This window comes from Cotesia glomerata, linkage group LG1 (assembly GCF_020080835.1).
Source record: "Cotesia glomerata isolate CgM1 linkage group LG1, MPM_Cglom_v2.3, whole genome shotgun sequence".
Classification (NCBI taxonomy): domain Eukaryota; kingdom Metazoa; phylum Arthropoda; class Insecta; order Hymenoptera; family Braconidae; genus Cotesia; species Cotesia glomerata.
In genome coordinates, this window is record NC_058158.1 from 18,056,607 (window position 1) to 18,076,565 (window position 19,959).

General features: G+C 38.5%; 1 protein-coding gene across 2 annotated transcripts in view; it reads left to right on the top strand.

The window, feature by feature from the left end:
• LOC123263035 overlaps positions 1 to 19,959 on the top strand; it is a 50,004-nt gene that overhangs the window by 17,367 nt on the left and 12,678 nt on the right. Inside the window, exon 4 of one of the 2 annotated variants that reach the window (XM_044725555.1) lies at positions 799 to 2,680. The exons of the other annotated variant lie outside the window; for it this stretch is intronic. Within the exon in view, the coding sequence (XP_044581490.1) occupies positions 1,883 to 2,671 (789 nt within the window). The 5' untranslated portion in view covers positions 799 to 1,882 and the 3' untranslated portion in view covers positions 2,672 to 2,680. Of the gene's footprint in view, positions 1 to 798; positions 2,681 to 19,959 lie in introns of those variants that run through there. 2 annotated transcript variants of the gene reach the window in all.

Here is a 19,959-nt window from a genome sequence, read left to right on the forward strand (position 1 = left end):
GAGCATTCTACGCCAAATCGACCACTTTTGACTCTGATCCCTTTTGATTTAGTTGAAAGTTTACCATTCTTTTCTACCCTATCAAAAACGTCTCTCATACTTTTTTCATTTGTTTTTGAAAAAATTAATTTACTTGATGATTAACATGTTCAACTTTTGCTGCTATATACTTTTTTCTTGTTTTTTGAGGATTTCCGGAAATTTCTGGACCGGTGTTATGAAAAATAAGATAAAAAAAAAAAATTTTTTTTTTTAATTGAAAAAATAAATAGAAATCGAAAAAACACCTTATTGAAAATTTCAAGATATTTGTAGAAAATGTCAAAGTTTTATATAAAAGAAAAAAAAAAAAGAAATTAAAAATGGTTATTATCGAGAAATTCGGAGTTTTTTCAGAAAATTTAAAAAATAACGATGAAGATAGGTTTGAATAATTTTTCTATACTTTTCCCAAAAAGAACATTTAATAACAAAAATTTTGAAAAAAAAAACGTCCCGATAAGTCAATTTATCACATAGTTATGGCAATTTAAAAATAAAAAAGCGGTTTTTTTGAAAAATTCATTACTTTTTTTTGGTTGGGTGAAAAAATTTGAAAAAATTATGAGAGACGTTTTTGATAGGGTAGAAAAGGATGGTAAACTTTCAGCCAAATCAAAAGGGGCCAGAGTCAAAAGTGGTCGATTTGGCGTCGAATGCCCCATATATTAACATATTTTTACAATATTGTTTCCATATGTTTACAGTATTATTTATAATTCATTTTAGTAACTCGATCTTTTTTCTATTTTATGACAGAAATCTCTCCTTCGAGCCCGGTATGACGCCTTTACGTTTTTTTGTGAATTTATGAAGGTAATGGAGAAGCTGAGTAATGGAAAGGTGTAAAGAATGGTCAAACAGCAACAGTTAATAGCCGAATGGAATAATATAATGAAAGTGACGTCATCCCCCTTCCACCACATCGGAAGTCCACCCTCTAGTCTCAAGGACCGATAGTGAGGGATGAGAGTACAGGCGGGCCTTGTACTTACCCCCACCCTTGGGGTAACTCTAGGACCCCAGCAACGAGGGAGGATGGTGGCACTTCCGAGAGGATCCCCAATTCGTACACTTCGGTTATCGTCATTCTATTGTCCCGTATATTATTGTAACCCTTGAGTCATATTTATTTGTATAATCTCAATATTGTTAATAAACGTCTTGTAAACGAATAACGCGTTCCTTACAGCTTCAGAAGTGGGATAAATAACGGTCATTATTCGCGAGTATTAATAAATATTTTTGTGAATAGTGATTGTGTAGTGCGATTGTCACAGTGTTAAATTAGTAAATTTAACCACTGAGTGAAATAGACTAATCAGTGTTAATAATGGCTTGTTCACGTGATAGAAAAGTGCGTTCACGTTCTCACAGTCGATCGCGAGATACGTCATCGCGAGTGGAGCATCGAAGTAGATCATCGCAAAGAAGTTCGCGAAGACAGCGCAGACACTCGCGGAATGACCGAAGATCACCAGAGTGGCAACGGGCGCTTTACCAATTGATCGAAACGGTGAAAACTGTGGTGGATCGACCAGCACCACGAGCATCGAAAAATACTGAGGGGAAGACACTTATCCCGAAGTTCGATCCCCAGGAAAAAAATCAAACAATCGATGTTTGGATACACCGAGTCGAGGAATTGCAGAAAATCCATGGCTGGGACGATACGACCGTCGCAACTCTTGCCATGGACAACCTAAAGGGTGTCTCGAGGACTTGGTATGAAAGTCTACCAAGTATTACATTCGCCTGGACCGAATGAAAAGAACAGCTGAAGTCAGCGTACGTGGACGCCGGGAGTCAGTGTGTCACCCTAAGGAAGGAAGAGGCTGACACCATGCAGCTGGAGTTGCACCCGACGGAAGTAGTGCTGCGAGGTTACGGAGGAGGTATTATCCGGCCGTATGGAGTTGTCGAAGCCAAATTGAAGATTGACTTGGCCGAAGGAAACGTCAAGATCCATGTCGTACCCAACGACCTCCAAAATGTACCACTTATTGTGGGACAACCATTTTTAGATCTACCAGGAGTCACCATGGTTCAGAGGGATGGGCGCTTGCGGCTGTTTGACAAAACAGTGGCTCATCTACCAGAAATGGAAAAACTTCCCCCGCAGAAAATAGCGCTCTGGGCTAAAGAGACGACGGTCATACCGCCGAAGCATGCAGCTAATATCGAGGTTAAGGTGAAGAGTAAAATTATTGGTGATTTATATGTAGAGCTAAGCGTACGTGGTAAAGAAGGTCGGGAACATTGTATTCCAAGAAGCATGTTAAATATAGAAACTGGGATGCTCCTAGTCGTTAATTTGTCTGATAGACCGTTAATTATTTATCAAGATAAAATAATCGCCAGGGCTGAGCGTGCTCGGGAGGAGTCCTTAGAAGAGAGCAACATTAGAATAATGATGCGTACAGTAAAAACAGAACCTCAAAACGATTTACCGCGCGATCAAATCTTAACCGGTCCGGAAGTATCTCCATCTGAAAAAGATGCGTTGTATGATCTGTTGGACAATTATCGCGATTGCTTTGCATCTAATGTGTCCGAGCTAGGTCACACTCGGGCATCGGAGATAAATATCGAATTGGACAGTAATTCTGTAGTAACTTATAGGCCCTACTGATTATCATACGCGGAACGTGAAAAGGTACGCGGCATAGTCGACGAGTTAAAAGAAAATAACATCATTCGAGAGTCGAATTCTCCGTTTGCCAGTCCCATTCTCTTAGTCCGGAAAAGGAACGGTGAGGTCAGAATGTGCGTTGATTATCGAGCCGTAAATGCTATAACAAAGAAAGATAGGCATCCGCTGCCGTTAATTGGCAGGCTACATCGATCAACTCGATAGGCTACAGGGAAACTCATTCTTTACAATATTATACTTGTTTTCGGGTTATTACCAAATACCCGTTGTTAATACCAAAGACCCGTTGCGGAAAGTTCCATCGAGAAAACAGCGTTTGTCACGCCCGATGGGCAATACGAGTTCCTTCGAATGCCGTTTGGGTTAGCCAATGCACCTGCCGTGTTTCAGAGGATGATAAATCAGGACATAAATCCCTTACGCGGAACTATTTGCGTCTTAGCGTACATGGACGACATCTTGATCCCATCAAAGAACGTTGAGTCTGGGTTACATGCGTTGAAGCTTGTGTTACAAGCGCTGCGGGAAGCGAACTTAACTCTCAAGTTGAGTAAATGCATGTTTTTACAGTCGAAGGTCGATTACTTGGGTTACGAAGTAACGAGTCAGGGAATTAGGCCGGGTGGCCATGAAATCGAGGCTGTTTCCAAAATTCAAGTACCTCACGATGTTCACAGTGTGAGAAGATTTATTGGCCTAGCCAGTTATTTTAGGAAATTTATCGAAAACCTTGCCATAATAGCTAGACCACTTACACTGTTGACAAAGAAATCTGAGGTTTGGCGTTGGGAAAATGAAAAACAGGAGGCCTTCGACACTTTAAAAAACAAATTAGTTTCGAGGCCTGTACTAGCGTTGTACAAGCCTGGCGCGGAAACAGAATTACATACAGATGCTAGTAAACTTGGGTTAAGCGGAATATTGTTACAACACCAAGACGATGGTGCCATAAAACCTATTGCTTACTTTAGTAGACAAACAAACAAAGACGAACAAAAATACTATTCTTACGAACTAGAAACTCTTGCAGTCATAAGCAGTCTACAGAGGTATCGGGTTTATCTATATGGTTTCCGGTTAAAAATTGTTAGTGACTGTAACGCACTGCGGGCCACCTTCTTAAAGAGAGAATTATTGCCACGCGTCGCCAGATGGTGGATTCAATTGTTAGAATATAACTGTTATATTGAATACCGAGCCGAAGTAAAAATGCCTCATGCTGATGCTCTTAGCCGTAGTCCGTACGAACCGGGTGAGATGTCCGCTGACATCGAAGACATTGGGTTATTGCACATCGGATTAGGTGATTGGCTAGTATGCGCGCAATTACAAAACCCGGAATTGAAACGTATTCACGAGGCACTAAGTCACAACAACTCTGATGACACGTGCCGACAGATTCATAATGATTATGTATTAAAAGAAAATCGCGTATTCCGAAAAGAAGCGGGTGGACTTAGGTGGGCCGTACCGCAAGCGGCAAGACAACGTATTGTCAAAATTTGTCACGACGTTATAGGTCACCCAGGGGTTGAGAAAACTTTGAATAAATTGCGGGCAGATTATTGGTTTCCGTATAGCAAACGTAACGTTAAAGAGTACATTTCTTCGTGTTTAGAGTGTCTGTATAATAAGGGTCCCAGCGGGAAGCAGCCAGGTCATTTGTACCCGATAGAAAAGGTTGCCAAGGCAATGGACACTGTACACATCCGCCATTTGGGTCCCTTTGTGTTAAGTACAAATAAAAATACACAGATTCTTGTAGTAGTAGATTCCTTCACTAAGTTTACATTTGCCAAGGCCGTTACGAATACGCAGGTTGGGCCCGTAATACGAATGCTGGAGAGCATTAAAGAGTTTTTGGGTTCCCACGGTGAATTATTAGCGACTGAGGTACAGCATTTATGAGTCACAAATTTAAAGATTTCTGTCGGGAAAATGGTATAGTACATGTGGCTACTGCCGTGGCTACTCCAAGGGCAAATGGTCAGGTAGAACGTTATAATAGGACAATTTTAAGCATGTTATCAGCGAGCGCTAGGGATGACCGACGGTGGGATCAGGAATTGCCGAACGTTGTTTGGGAAATAAATAATACTATCAATAAAGCCACGGGTAAATATCCTTCTGAGTTACTATTAGGGTTTCGACCGCGGAATGCTGCTGAGTCACGCATTCTTAATGCGATAGGGAACGATTCTGACGATCTTGTTGATCGCAAGCAGTCTCGAGAAGAGGCAGCTGAGGCGATCCGACGCTCACAGCAAGAGCAGCAGGAGCGTTATAATTTCAAAAAGGCCCCTCCTCGGCTGTTTAATTGTGGCGATTTAGTACTAGTTAGACGAATAATTAGTAGTAATGACGGGTCAAGTAAAAAGTTACTACCTAAGTACGCTGGGCCATATAAAATTACCAAAGTTCTGGACAACGATCGTTACGTTGTCGAGGACGTGCCATGTGCCCTTAGGTCACAGAAACCATACACCGGCGTGTATCCGGGCGAGAAGCTGAAATTGTATGTCACTGGGGTCAGCAACGCCGACTCCGAGCACAGCAGTGGCGAAGACACTCCACCTGCTAGTCCACCGGGTATGCACCAACCTATTATCAATAAGGATCAGGTTGTGGATGGAGCAAATGAGAAACTTAGGCTGACTAAGGACGGCCGAGTGGTAGCTGAGATGAGTCGTGTGATCGTTGAACGATCGGGCGGTCATTTAATGACCGGACGACGACTCCAACATCCTGGTAATTGCGTTCAGAAACTGCGAAGATTGCTAGTCGATCAAGCGGCAGTGGCGGTGGTTTCTGCGCACTACTAGTGGTTAGTGACGGATGTCACGTGCATGTCGTCGTCAGTAAGCACTGATGATGTCATTGGGCCCAGCTTATTGCATGTAATGAAGACGCATCCCCCTTCCACCACATTGGAGGTCCACCCTCTAGTCTCAAGGACCGATAGTGAGGGATAAGAGTACAGGCGGGCCTTGTACTTACCCCCACCCTTGGGGTAACTCTAGGACCCCAGCAACGAGGGAGGATGGTAGCACTTCCGAGAGAATCCCCAATTCGTACACTTCGGTTATCGTCATTCTATTGTCCCGTATATTATTGTAACCCTTGAGTCATATTCATTTGTATAATCGCAAAAAATTAATTAGTCATAATATTTTAATGTCAAAATTATAATTTACCTTTTTAATTAAAAAAAAAAAAAAAATACCATAACATAATAATTTCGAAGTATTTGTTCTTGGTTGTTTAACAGGACAAAATAAAAAATCGTTTCCAATTTTGAATCTATTGCAGCTATTAATTAAATATTATGAATTTTTTTTAGTTTTATTTTACACTGCATTTTTTCTAACGGCATTGTTTCTAGTAGAAACAATCTAGTTCAAAATTAGTACATACTTTTTAAAATTTTAATGTTTTGAAATAATTAATTCCTGGACAATCTTCTTTACAGGTTAGAACTCAGAATTTAATCTTGGTTATTTCCATCTGAACTTAATCATATAAAACTTAATCGTATAAAAATATTCTTACAAAGTTTCTTCACAGCAGATACTATCTTGGCACTTAGTTATAAGTAAAAAGATTATCATTGATAGTATTATAATCTATTAATTAAAATTTTATAAAATAAATTTTTATAGTTAATTGTATTTTTTTGAAATTTAGATTCGCAAATTCTGAGGTCAAATAATAGTTGTAAAAAGTAATAAATTTAAAATCCAATATTGAAAAGGAGAAAAAACGGAAACGGGATTGCAAGTTCAATGGTTGTATTTTCAGCAATAAAAACCTATGAATAAGGAACAAAAAATTGATAAGATATAACATTTCATATGTAATGTCGTAATGTTTATAAAAATGAATACTCGGTTGGCGAATATTTTCTTCATTTTCTTCATCGACGTTGAACGTACTTGGCCATAAAGAAGATGCTCAGCTTCCAGTTGTTGTTAAGCCAAAAATACATAGTAGTCGACGCCATTCATCTTCTTTATGCTGTAGTTTTTAATAATAACACCTTGATAAATGTATACAGACTTCCACTTATTAATTTTCACTGATAGGTTTATTAAAAAAAAAAAATTTTAACTTCTAAAAACTTTCAACCTTCTTATCGGAAAGTAAAAAAAATTGTATAAATCAAAACTTACGTATAAAGTCGAAGCAAATAAAAAGTATTATTAACTGGAAACTGATTCAATAAGTTGTCGATAATCAAATATTTATGACGTTAATTATAATCAATGCAATTAATTGACAGCAATGAATTGGGGTTATTTTTTTTACTGCGCTTTTTCAATTTTTTTATCAGAAAAATATCTGTATCAAAGTGTTTTTAACATGCCAAAAAAAAAGTTCCAGCCAAGTTTCAGAGTTCTCAAAGCTATAGATTGAAAGACACACATTTTTTATTATATTTTCAACGCCCACGCACAGCCCTCTAGGGATGGAATATCATAAAATATCATAAAATTAGTTCTTATTAAATTCAAACATGCCAAAAAAATATTCTGGCAAAGTTTTAAAGTTCTAAAAGCTATAGATTGAAAGATACAAATTTTTTAAATATATTTAATGCCCCCGCTTAACCCTCTGGGGGGTGAAATATCATAAAATTAGTTATTAGTAAATTCAAACATGCCAAAGAAATATTCTGGCAGGGTATCAGAGTTCTAAAAGCTATAGGTTGGAAAAAAGAAATTTTTTTTGAATTTTTGACGCCCCCGCACATCCCTCTGTAGGTGAAATATCATAAAATTAGTTTTGAGTAAATTCAAACATGCTAAAAATAATATCCTGGCTAAGGAAAATTAAAAAGTGTTCTCAGAAAAAATTATGGAAAATTCACTTTTTCTCGGCCGTCTAACTGTATATAAACCCTTAATACCTAAAAGAGCTATAGTTTGGAAATGTGAATTTTTCATTATTGACACCCCGCAAAACCCCTTGTAGGTGGAATTTCGTAAAATCCGTTCTTAGCTGACCCCTACTCAGTGAAAAGAATAATCCTACTAAATTTCAAGTCTCTAGGTGTTATGGTTCCAGAGATATCGTGATGAGTGAGTATATACGTGGAAATCTCCGATATATATATAGATGAGATAAGTATTGTAAGAAATACAAAATGCAAATTTTTATAAATACATGCGTGTAATTAAAAAACTTAAAGAGATGTACGTTAGGATTACAATTTATATGGAAGCTTAGTTCATACTGTGTGAAAACGACTTGAAGGTCGAAAAATGTATCGGCAATAGTTGCAAAGTTACAGCAATTTGTTTGTTGACAAATCGAGTCAGTGCTTGGACTTGGTCGTGCTTCAAAATCCAAATGTTTTTTAAAAATCAAAAAAAATTTTTTTTGCCATGTGATTGCAGGTTGCTGTTTTTGTAATTTTGTTATGTTCTAGAAAAATTGAAATCTAAAAAAAATTGCTTATAACAAATTGTTATATAAATAAATAAACCAATTGCTGACAAATAAAAATTTTTTTTGCCATTATATTTTGTAATGAAAATTATAAAAAAAAAAAAAAAAAAACGATTCCTTAATCATTTATTTAAACAATTAACATATGAAAAACCGATTATAAACATTAAGATATTATTTTTGAGAAAAAAATTTTATTTTAAATCATAATTTTCTTCCGCTATCAATATGGTAAAATAAAATTTTCAAAAATATTTAATTAATTTGATTGTTTATAAAAAATTTTTAAACAAATGGCATAAAAAAATTTAGAAACTGATCATTTAATGCCTAACAAGTATAAAAAATCAGTAATAACTTGAAATTAATAAAAAGAATTATTTAACATACATTATTAGAAACACTAATTTTTTTTTTACTTCAAAAATTAATAATTAATAAAATAATAATATTTTTTAAACTTTTTTAACGCCATCTTGTTAAGTAAGTTTATAAAAAGGGCTCTATGAAACAAACAATTAATAGATTAATTATTTAAACTTTTATACCGCCTCTTATAATAACACAAACTCGTAAAAAAAAAAATGTTAATTAACCCTTTAACGGTCAACCTCGAATCCCTACTCCTAATTTCAATCACCATCTTCTTCTTAAAGTGAAAGAGCTATAGGCTGTTTTGTAGAGAAGAGGCTTGAAAAATAGTAGAAGGGGGCACACGGACACGTTATACAGTCAAGCAGCTACTCACACAGCCGTATAACGCATTATGATTGGTTTTGCCCCTTCCAGGTGCATACTTAGATTTCTCGAGAGTCCAGAACATTAAAGGGTTAGCAATTGAATAACTTTTTAAAAAATGGTGATACAACTTTTATTACCGCGGAAACATATTCTCTGAAGTGTCTAGATGACATCAGAATTTTATAAAATTTTTCAATTAATATTTAATTGCCCGGGAAAAAATGATCAGACCTGATCATGCCTGTTCATGTTTGATCAGGCCTGAAATAAGACATGATCATGCCTGCTCATGTCTGAAGCGTCAAATACGCTCAGGCCTGTTCATGTCTGATTAGACCTGTTCATGCCTGAAGGGTTAAATACGTTTAGGTCTGTTTATGTCTTATCAGCCCTGTTCATGTCTGAAGCGGGAAATACGCTCAGGCCTGTTCATGTCTGTTCGTGTTTGAAGCATTACATATGGTCAGGCTTGTTCATGTCTGTCCATGCCTAGAAAAGTTAATTAAATTTACCCTACGGTGGTTTTTAATGATAATCAAAATACTTTTATTTATTAAATAATAAAATATACTGTTTTTTGATAAGATACAAATTTATTAATCGAAATTCATGTACATACACTGAACATATTCAAAAATTTTTCTGAGCGTATTTAACGCTCCAGACATGAACAGGAATGGACAGGCCTGATCAGACATTAACAGACATGAGCGTATTTAACTCTTTAGACATGATTAGGCATGGACAGGCCTAATCAGAGATGAACAGGCCTGATCAGACCTGAGCGTATTTAACCCTTCAGACATGAACAGGTCTGATCAGACATGAACAGGCCTGATCAGGCCTGAGCGTATTAGACGCTTCAGACATGAACAGGCATGAGCAGGTCTAATTTCAGGCCTGATCATACATGAACAGTCATGGTCAGGTCTGATCATTTTTTTCCGGGATGGATCTGATCAGACTTGCATAGTCAGAGATGTGATAAAAATTTTTTCTTCGACGAAAAAAATTTTTTTGTTCATTTCAAAATGTGCAAAATTATTTTTATCATGACGTTTAAATAATTTTGAAATAAAAAATTTGTTACATTTCCTAGGGGATGTTTTAGTCTGCTCTGCTCCTGCCTAATATTGAAATCATTATATAAATTTATATAATTTTATATGATTTAAATTATTATAAAATCATTACTTATTTTATTATTTTAATAAATGTGATGTTATAATGAGATTTGGTTAAATAAATAAATTAAGACTATCAAAATATATTATAAAATCAATTTTAATATTATATTTATGATAAACTAATTTGATACGTTATGTACTTCGTAACCAATTGTTGTCACATAAGATAGCAGCACAGCAGGCGAAAACTTCAAGGCACATGGATATCAGCCAAGTTAAACTGCATTGAGCGTGGTTAGTAGTTGGATTGGTGACTGCTGGTGTTACAGCCGTACAATTATATGTAATCATTTTTTTTTTATTTTAATTCATTATAGAGAATTGCGTATGACTCTATCAAGTACTATATCAAGTAACTATATCCATAAAATTAAGCAAAATAATTGATTAAAAATAACAATGGGCTTTCAGACCTGACCATGAGTGATCAGGCCTGATCAGGTCAATTCATGCCTGATCAGACCTGAAGACTCATGCCTGTTCATGTCTGATCAGGTCTGATCATTTCTTCCCGGGTGCATGAAAAAATTATTTAAAAACTACGCTCACTAGAGTGGCGGCGCGCGCATGCTGAAACTCCCGCGCCAAAGTCGATTTTCAACGCTTAATTAATATTATAAATATTGGAGCTACAATTTCGGGAGTCAATAACTTTTTTACTAAAATTTTCTGCTCTTTCAGAATCTTTTTTAATACTTAAGCTATCACTTATACTTTTCGAGATTTTGCCAAAAAGCTGGACGGCTATTTTTATTAACGGTATTTTGTTAATAACAATTGTAATTTTTTAGGGAAAATTTTTTATGAAAATTATTTTTATTCTGAGTATTTTTTTTTTTCTAAAATTATAATTATAAATATTATTATTATTATTATTATGTTATTAAATGCTCAGGGGGGTTGTCCCCGGAGTCCGATTCTCCGAGGGCCCAGCCTGAGCTCCATCCATTACTGCTGGACCACTCCGCACAACAAGGCGGTTAGTGATCACAGCAGGCCAAAGTCATTTTCCTAAGTAGACGGAGGGAACCTAGTATGACAGCCTTCTGCATCCTGACTGCCAAGAATTCAGCTTTTGATGAGCAAGCTGGAACTCTGGCAAGCGAGGATACAAAAGACTGTTTCATCCCTCCGAGGACGCCAACAATCAGGACGACGAGCTTGACACGGTAACCTGGGTAAAGTTTGCCAATTTCAAACAGGAGATCCTGATATATCTGTCTTTTGTGCTCTTCTTTGGCTGAGATGTTGTATTCAGCCGGGGCCGAGAACTCAATGACATAAATGTCACGAGTAGCCTTGTCGAAGAGCACATTATCAGGTTTGTTGTGATCTATCCGCCGAGTTGTTGCAAACGGCATGTTCCAATAAATTTTGTAACTGTCATTCTCAACAACCTGGGGAATATCTCCTGGCAGATAAGGCAGCACCGGTGTCACGTCAATACCGTAGCGGTGACGAAGATAGTAGTACAGTACTCTCAGGGCAGCATTGTGACGCTGGATGTATACACCTCTCGCCAGCACAGGACATGCTGACAAAATGTGCATAAGCGTCTCCGGATGTTGTTTACACGCCCTGCAGGTCGTGTCCGGGAGCTGCACCTGGAGCACCTTGCTACGGTACTCTAGAGTGTTAATGACACCATCTTGGCAAGCAAATATGAACCCTTCAGTCTCGGACATCAGGCCAGCTGACTTTAAGAAGGAAAACGTCAGCTGGGTGGACAAGCCATGATCACGCACGTGTTCGAAGAACACGCTGTGCATAGACTTGTCCATCAGTTTGCCTAGGAGTAGTTTTTCCTCGGCGTTCCTGATGGCGCTCTTGAATTCCTCCTTTCGGAGTTCCATAAGAGCGTTTATTTCTCCAAGACCAAGGGTTCTTGCCGCATATATTGCTGCCTTATATAAGAACGACCCCTTATGCGCATTCTCATGTTTATGAACAATTTGCATAAGAAAGTCATCCTCATCTGCAGTGAAATTGAAAACTTCGTGTGTTAAACCCAGGACTAAACGATCGTGAAGCCGCTCCAAGCTCTGCAAACCTCTCCCACCGATCGACCGGGAGAGGTATAATCTGGCGACTGATGAATTGGGGTGCATGCTCCGGTTCATGTTGATAGTCTTACGGGTTCTGATGTCGAGATCTCGCAGATCCTTTCGGGCCCATTTTAAGACACCGAAAGAGTATAGTAAGACTGGGACAGCGAGCGTGTTAGTAGCGGAGACTTTATTTTTGCCGGAAAGTTCGGAGGACCAAATTTTCCGGAGTCTCCTAACATACTCGCTACGGAGAGTTGCTTGGACTTCGGAGACCGCATGCATGCGGTGCTCTTCCATTCCTAGATATCTATACAACTCTCCGGCGTCTAATTGTCTTAAAACGCTCCCATCTACCAACTCGACATCATCATTATTAACCAAGATGGCGACCTAGTAACAGTCACGTTTTGTACTCTCTAGTAATCTTGATAATTATTGTGAACATCGGCGGCCATAAATTAATGTTATGTGTTCAATCAGTTCGGAAAAATTTACTGTTTAATCTGACATATAAATCGTAGTTGTGGATTTGCTTTATTGTGAATAATAATTGATTTCATAAAATAGACATTGAGATAAATAACAGCGGTGGTATCACAGAGTCATCTTTCGACGTTTACAAGTACTGGATACTCTTGATTATATTATATTATCGACTGTAAATCGTCTGATAGTAAGTGACACCTACCTTGTGTGTCTGGAATCATACTACTGCTGCGGAATGTAAACAAATGTGTTGTGGTTACCACTGTTTATGAACTGATTATATATTACTTAGTGTAATTGATGTGACATATCTGGTGTACCTGAGGAGGCATTCGTACTTTTATTCGTAAATAAAGTTTTGGTAACGCAAGCAAGTATGACGCAGCTGTGTACACTGTGTGACAATAATATTGTCACTGATATTGCCAGATGTCCGAGGTGTAATGCAATGTATCACCCCAGATGTGTCAAATTAATCAAGGTATTGACGAATGGTGGATATCAAAAGTGCTGTGGCCCTAAAAAGCTGTCATTGAATGACATCCGGGACCTGATCAAGGAGGAAAATGGTCTGCTGACCCAGAATATCAAGAAAGACGTCGGTATTCAGTTACAAACGGTTGTTGATAGTGTAAAATCCTTGGAGGGAAAATTCACCAGTACTGCTGAAGCTTTGAAAGATAGACTACTAGCGGTTGAGGCATCTAATTCTAAATTCGAGGAAAAGCTTTCGACAATGGAGACGCAAGTTACTAATAATACGGCGTCCATAAAGACAATTATGGATCAGCAGGCTGCTCCTGGTGGTAGTAATAATTCTGGGATTCTCTTGGAAGTGGAGGATAGGCTCTCTAGGCGCAACAATGTCTTGGTTTTTGGAGTAGCAGAGTCGGCTGAAGCCCTCAAGGAAAACATGGAGACGCAAGATCTCGAGCAAGTAAAGAGAATCTGCTCTGCACTCAGTGTGGACTCCACGTTAGCAACTTCCTTTAGAATTGGTAAATACACGTCGGCACTCAGTAAACCAAGGCCGATCAAAATAATGTTTTCTAATGCTGTTACGACTGATACTATTATACAGAACCTAGTGAGGCTGAAGAAGTCCAACCAATTACCACCAGAGCTGCTCAACTTGGCTATATCCAAGGACAGGACCGTCATGCAGCGTGCACAACAGAAAGAGATCCGGGAGGAGTATCAGCGTCGAGTTCAGGGAGGCGAGGAGAATATAAGGATAGTGACGAGGAATGGATTGGCTTCCATCAGCAAGATTCCAGCTCAGCGTCTTCGTCAGTTGACAGGGAACGATGCTCGATCTTAAATACTTCGTGCAAGCTACATAATATTTATTATCAAAATGTCAGAGGCATTAAATCTAAACTTAATTCAGTTTTGTATAATACTTCCAATAATGATTTTGACATTTATATATTTACTGAAACATGGCTAAATCATAATATTTATAACTCTGAATTATTTGACTCTAATTTTTTTTTTGCCCTCCGGGCGGAAAGTGGCAACTTTCGTCCCGCTGCGCTAAACTAAGTTGCCGCTTTCCGCCTTCGTCGGACAAAAAAATAGTATACACTCCTCGGGAAGTAAATAAGAAAGCCTCAGATCCCATGTTTGTTGACCTCGGCTTCGCCTCGGCCAACAATTACATGTGATCTGAGACATTTCTTACTTTACTTCCCTAGGTGTGTAATATACTATTTTTTGTTTTAGATGTGACAGACGTGAAGCTTACAGAAGGACAGGTGGTGGTGTACTGATATCTTGTAGTGTTTCACTCCAGGTTCAAAGAATAAATTTTGATGAAACTATTGCACAGTTTCCTCAGGTTGATATAGTTGGAATTAAAGTTGGTACTGGCCAGTGTATTAGTATCATTGCAGTCTACATACCACCTGATCTAAATGTTCAAATTTATGCTGACTTTCTGGATGCTCTGTCGTCACATGACACTATGGATGCACGTGAGCTAATTATAATAGGTGATTTTAATTCCCCGCTCTTTTATGGATACTTTAATAGTAATAGTTTCTGTGCAAAGGCGGAGATTCTGCGGTCTTTTGCAATGCTTCTAGATTTAGTTCAATTCAATAATGTACTTAATCATATGGGACGAGTACTTGATCTGGTATTCGGGACAACTGAATGCCTTGTGGAGCGTATTAGTGATCCGTTTCTCAGGATTGATCAGTATCACCCTGCGCTGGCGATTTCTCTGCAAATATTGACGGATAGGACGAGACACACAAATAAAATTCCAGTATCTAAATATAACTTTCATCGCTATGACAAAGACGCCTTATTTAATGAATTGGATGCAATTGATTGGGATGTATTAAACGGGTTATCGCTAGACGATATGTGTTTGGAGTTCTACCAGCTTATTGATGGTGCATTTGGGAAAACTCTTCCTAAAACGGGTGCTGGGAACAACAATTATAGTAAAAGCTATCCGCCGTGGTTCACTAGTGACATTATACGGGATTGTAGACTTAAGGAAAAGTATAGGCAGAAATTAATGAAAAATCAGACTCAGCATTTCAGAGATCAGTACAATGAACTGCGGAGTTCACTCAAGCTCAGAATCGGGAAGGCGTTCGGCAATTATCAGAGGGACTCTGAAAATAAGTTGATAAAGGACCCTAAAAGTTTTTGGAATTTTATAAATAGTAAAAAGCAAAATCAGTATCCGACTAACTTTTATATTTGTAATAGTACCTGCTCTGACCCTCAGTTAATTGCTGAGTCTTTTGCTGATTTTTTTGGTAGTGTTTTTGCACCTTTCGATAAATCAAACATAACATCGTGTGCGCCTGCTGGCGTTAGTCATCTAGGAGACTTAGCTCTGCCGGATGAATCTATAATACTCGAATATATAAATAAATTGCCCAATAAGATGTCTACTGGGCTGGATGGCGTTCCCTGTGCAATTGTTAAAGATTGTGCTAGATGCTTCAGTAAGCCTCTGTCCGTTATTATCAGTAGGAGTATCGTAAGAGGATCTTTTCCGTCTATCTGGAAAAATGCGAAGGTATGCCCGATCCTAAAATCAGGTGAGCCCTCTTTGGTCTCAAATTACCGTCCGATATCAATAATATCAGTCTTTGCTAAGGTGTTTGAAATGTATATTTATGACCAAATTATATTATATTTCAAACCAATAACAAGTGAGTCGCAACATGGTTTTTTTGCTCGTCGCTCAACCGTCACCAACTTAGTTTCGTATACGCAATACTTGTATGATAGTGTAGCGGCGGGTGACCAGGTTGATGTTATTCATACAGATTTTGCGAAGGCGTTTGATAAAGTTGACACTGTCTTATTAATTAATAGACTAAAAGATATTGGAATTCCAACTAGGCTTCTTAACCTTTTAATTTCGTATCTTATTAATAGACTGAATCAGGTAATGTTCAATGGGTATTTGTCTAAGCCGTATGTGTCTACGTCCGGTGTGCCACAGGGCTCCAATCTTGGGCCTCTATTATTTATTATATTTATCAACCCGTTAGCAAGTTTTATATCATGCTTCTTCGAACTTTTTGCAGATGATGCTAAGTATTACTTGAGAATTCGTTTCTGGTCTGACTGTCAGTATTTGCAGAGAAACTTAGAGGCTCTAGCTGAATGGTGTAAGGCGAACAAGTTGTATTTGAATGAAACTAAGTGCAAAATAATTACTTTCAGTAGGACTAAGAATGTAATTCATTATCCTTATTCTATTAACAATGTATTGCTTGAGCGTGTTGATAACTGTAAGGATTTGGGTGTAACTTTTGATGAGCGCTTGACGTTCACAAATCATTACACAGCTATTACGCTGTCTGCCTTCAGAACACTTGGTTTTGTAATAAGGGTCACAAAAAATATGAAAAATGTCAATACAACCAGAATATTGTATGATGCTCTTGTTCGCCCGAAGCTTGAATATGCCTCAGTGATATGGTCTCCGGTTTATAAAAAGTACATTCTTAGTCTTGAAAAAATTCAACGTAGATTTTTGAAATACCTTCACTATAAAACTGAGGGTCAGTATCCTGCAATTGGTACTGATTACTTTGAGTTATGTAAGAGGGTTGACATGCTTACTTTGGAGGAGAGAAGAATATGTTCTTCGGTCATGTTTATGAAAAGTATTTGCAGAAACTACACTGACTGCTCGCGATTTCTTGCACTGTTGCCCTTTTATGTCCCTACACGGAATTCTAGATCAGCTCGTCTTTTTAAAGTTCCATTTGCTAAAACGAATTGGTCGCAGACTTCGCCTTTGTACAGACTCACTGATGTCTATAACTTTCTGTTGTCAGACTCTGAATGTGTATTAGATTTATTGGGATACAATCAACCTCTATCTGCTAACACACTTGCATCCATACTGGTGTCGCTACGTAATGAAACTTATCATTAATTATTGGGTTTTTTTTTTTTTTTTTTTTTTTGTTTTTGTACTATTTTATATTTCTAGTGTAAAAAAGTTATCTTTTTTGTTTTTATTTTTATTTTAGAAAAGTCATTAGTTAAGAGTTAATGCCATGTTCACTAAGCGTTTAGCATTCTATATTATCACGAATAATTTATGTACTAATTATTAGACTAATCTGTCATCTTGTATTTTGAAATGTATTTAGTGTCCCTGTAATTGGCTTCGGCTGTTGGGACTTATTCAAGGAAATAAATAAATAAATAAATAAATAAATCACCCGTAACAGAGCACTTACCCCTCGCCAGATGTACGACCGCACACTTGTCCAACCCAAAAGACATTCCGGCATCCCGCGTGTACTCTGCTACGATGTTAAGGGCCGCCTGTAGATGATCTTCATCAGCACTATACAGCTTCAGGTCATCCATATAAAGCAGATGGGTAATCGAGTATTTTCGATCACCCGGAGGCCTTACAGAGTACCCACGAGTTTTACGGAGAGCAACAGATATAGGCAGCAGTGAGATGCAAAACAGCAGAGGGCTCAAGGAATCACCTTGGAAGACCCCTCGTTTGTACTCTACAACTCCGGTTATGTGCAATGCGTTTCCACTTCCAATGTGAAAACGCGTTCGCCAGAGCTGCATTGTACGCCGAATGCATTCCACTATTTCAGGATTGACCCCCAGGCATTTGAGGAGATATTAAATCAACTCATGAGAAGTTGAGTCAAATGCCTTGCGATAGTCGATCCAGGCCATTGACAGGTTGCGTTGATAGTAGATCGCATCTTGTGTGACACATCGATCAACTATCAAGTTCTCTTTGCAACCTGACAGGCCTCTTTTGCTGCCACGCTGTTCATATATCTGTTGCCATACAGGTTCTATCTCATGCAAAATACGGTTGTTTAAAATTTTTGTAAAAATTTTATAAACCGCATTCAAGCAGGTGATAGGCCTGTAATTCTTTGGGTCAGACAAGTCACCTTTTTTTGGTATCAGTACGGTTCGCCCTTCCACGAGCCAGTCTGGAATCGGTTCGTCAGCTCTAATGTACGATGTAAATATGCGGGCCAGATGGAGGTGGGTAGAAGTAAACTTCTTCCACCAAAAGACATTTATGCCATCTGGTCCCGGGGCAGCCCAATTTTTGCTGCCATTTAGAGCTGAACGAACTTCATTCACACTGACTGCAGGGCTCTCTTCATCAGCATTCTGTCTACGGTGTTCCCGACAGAATGCTTTAAAGTCGTCCAGAGCTGGAGTATTGGCGTTCACGTTTGGTTGATCTCCATACAACTCAGTCCAAACAGCTTCCACCCGCTCAGGTGTTGGATAATTCCCGGTAACATCGGTCTTTGGTGTCAGAAAGCGTGAAGGGCTGGATCGAAACAACGAGTTGTCGACCAACCGCTTCAGCCTTTTCTCTAGTGACTTTTTGGCAGTCACTAGAGCCCGCAATTTATTGAGAGACTCTTCCTTGATGACAAGAAGAGTACTCTTATTCAGTGTGTGATGACGCCACCGAAGTTCAGCAGCAATGCGCCGAATTCGGGGCGTGTATGCTCTTTGAGTTGTTTCAAACTCAATCACACAGTGAATGCGGGAGACCTGTTTCCGGGATCTGTCAATTTTGAGTCCAAGTTGTGAGATGCGCTGTCTCAACCTTGCCTCGATCGAGAGACAATGTCTCTCTCTCGGAAAAGCCGAAACTGCTGCACCATACACAACCTGGCTCACAGTGAGCAGGGTGGAATCCTCCAGGATGTTTGCACGGAGATCTTTATTTACCGCTTCTAGCTGTTGTTGGGAGTAAGTTATCTTTTTAGATATACTTACTTGCCGTCCTATAAAGGGATTGTTGTCATCCAAGGAGGAACGGCGTCGCTCTTGGTGTAATTGCGCCGGAAAGGAAAGTCTATTAGACTGCCTTCTATCCGGCACAAGCGATCTTCTATTACGCCGAAGATAAGCGGCATAATTACGCAGGTGTTTAGGCGTAAAATGCTCTAGCTCCGGATGCATATCACTCCAAAGAGTGTGCATCCGGGCCATATAACCGCTCACCCCCGGCTCGCTACGTAGGTAGCACACCAAGAGGTCGACTCGTAGTTCCTCCGTCCACTTAAAGAAAGTCCTTAAAGCGCCCGGGTCGTCATCGTTCATCGGGTCCGGCGTGCTCCTCCCACCTGATGAATGGTCCTCATCCGAAAAGGACCGGTTGTGGGGAGCACTTCTGAGATTACGCCTTGTTGTAACTCAGTATTTCAATGCAGTGGGTAGTTGGCCCACTGCATCGACTACGTCGTTCGCCTACAGACCTGGTGTTATGGTCTGCGTTTCCCGCGATGCGCCGCTTGGAGGCCACGTAGCAAGCACCGCAAATATTATTATTATTATTATTATTATTATTATTATTATTATTATTATTATTATTATTATTATTATTATTTACTTTTCCAGAAAAAATCAAAAAATTATCTTTTTCTAGATGCCGTTCCGAATCGCTTGAGCCATTAACCATATTTTTAAGAGACATGAAGCTATTTTTTGCAGAAAATCAACTTTTCTACTAGACTATACGTTCATTATGTACAGTTAATAATTATTGTTTATAGAATATCTAAAAAACACAGCACACAAAAAATAAAGTGGAATGTACTTTGGACCAGACTTACCTACCGACATTGATTTCGACCCGCTGAATCCGAATGTCAAGTCCGTTTGGCCCGGTCACCCTCCAGTCTTGAGTGAAATGCAAAAAATATCAAAAAAAAAAATTACAAAAAAACGGTATTCACAGCAATGAAAAAATTCTTGTGGACCCGAAAAAAGTATGATTTTTATGTATTCCAATTAACTGAATCTCAATCAAAAAGTTGGTTAGCCCGGTGAGCGGTCCAAATTTGAAAAAAAAAAA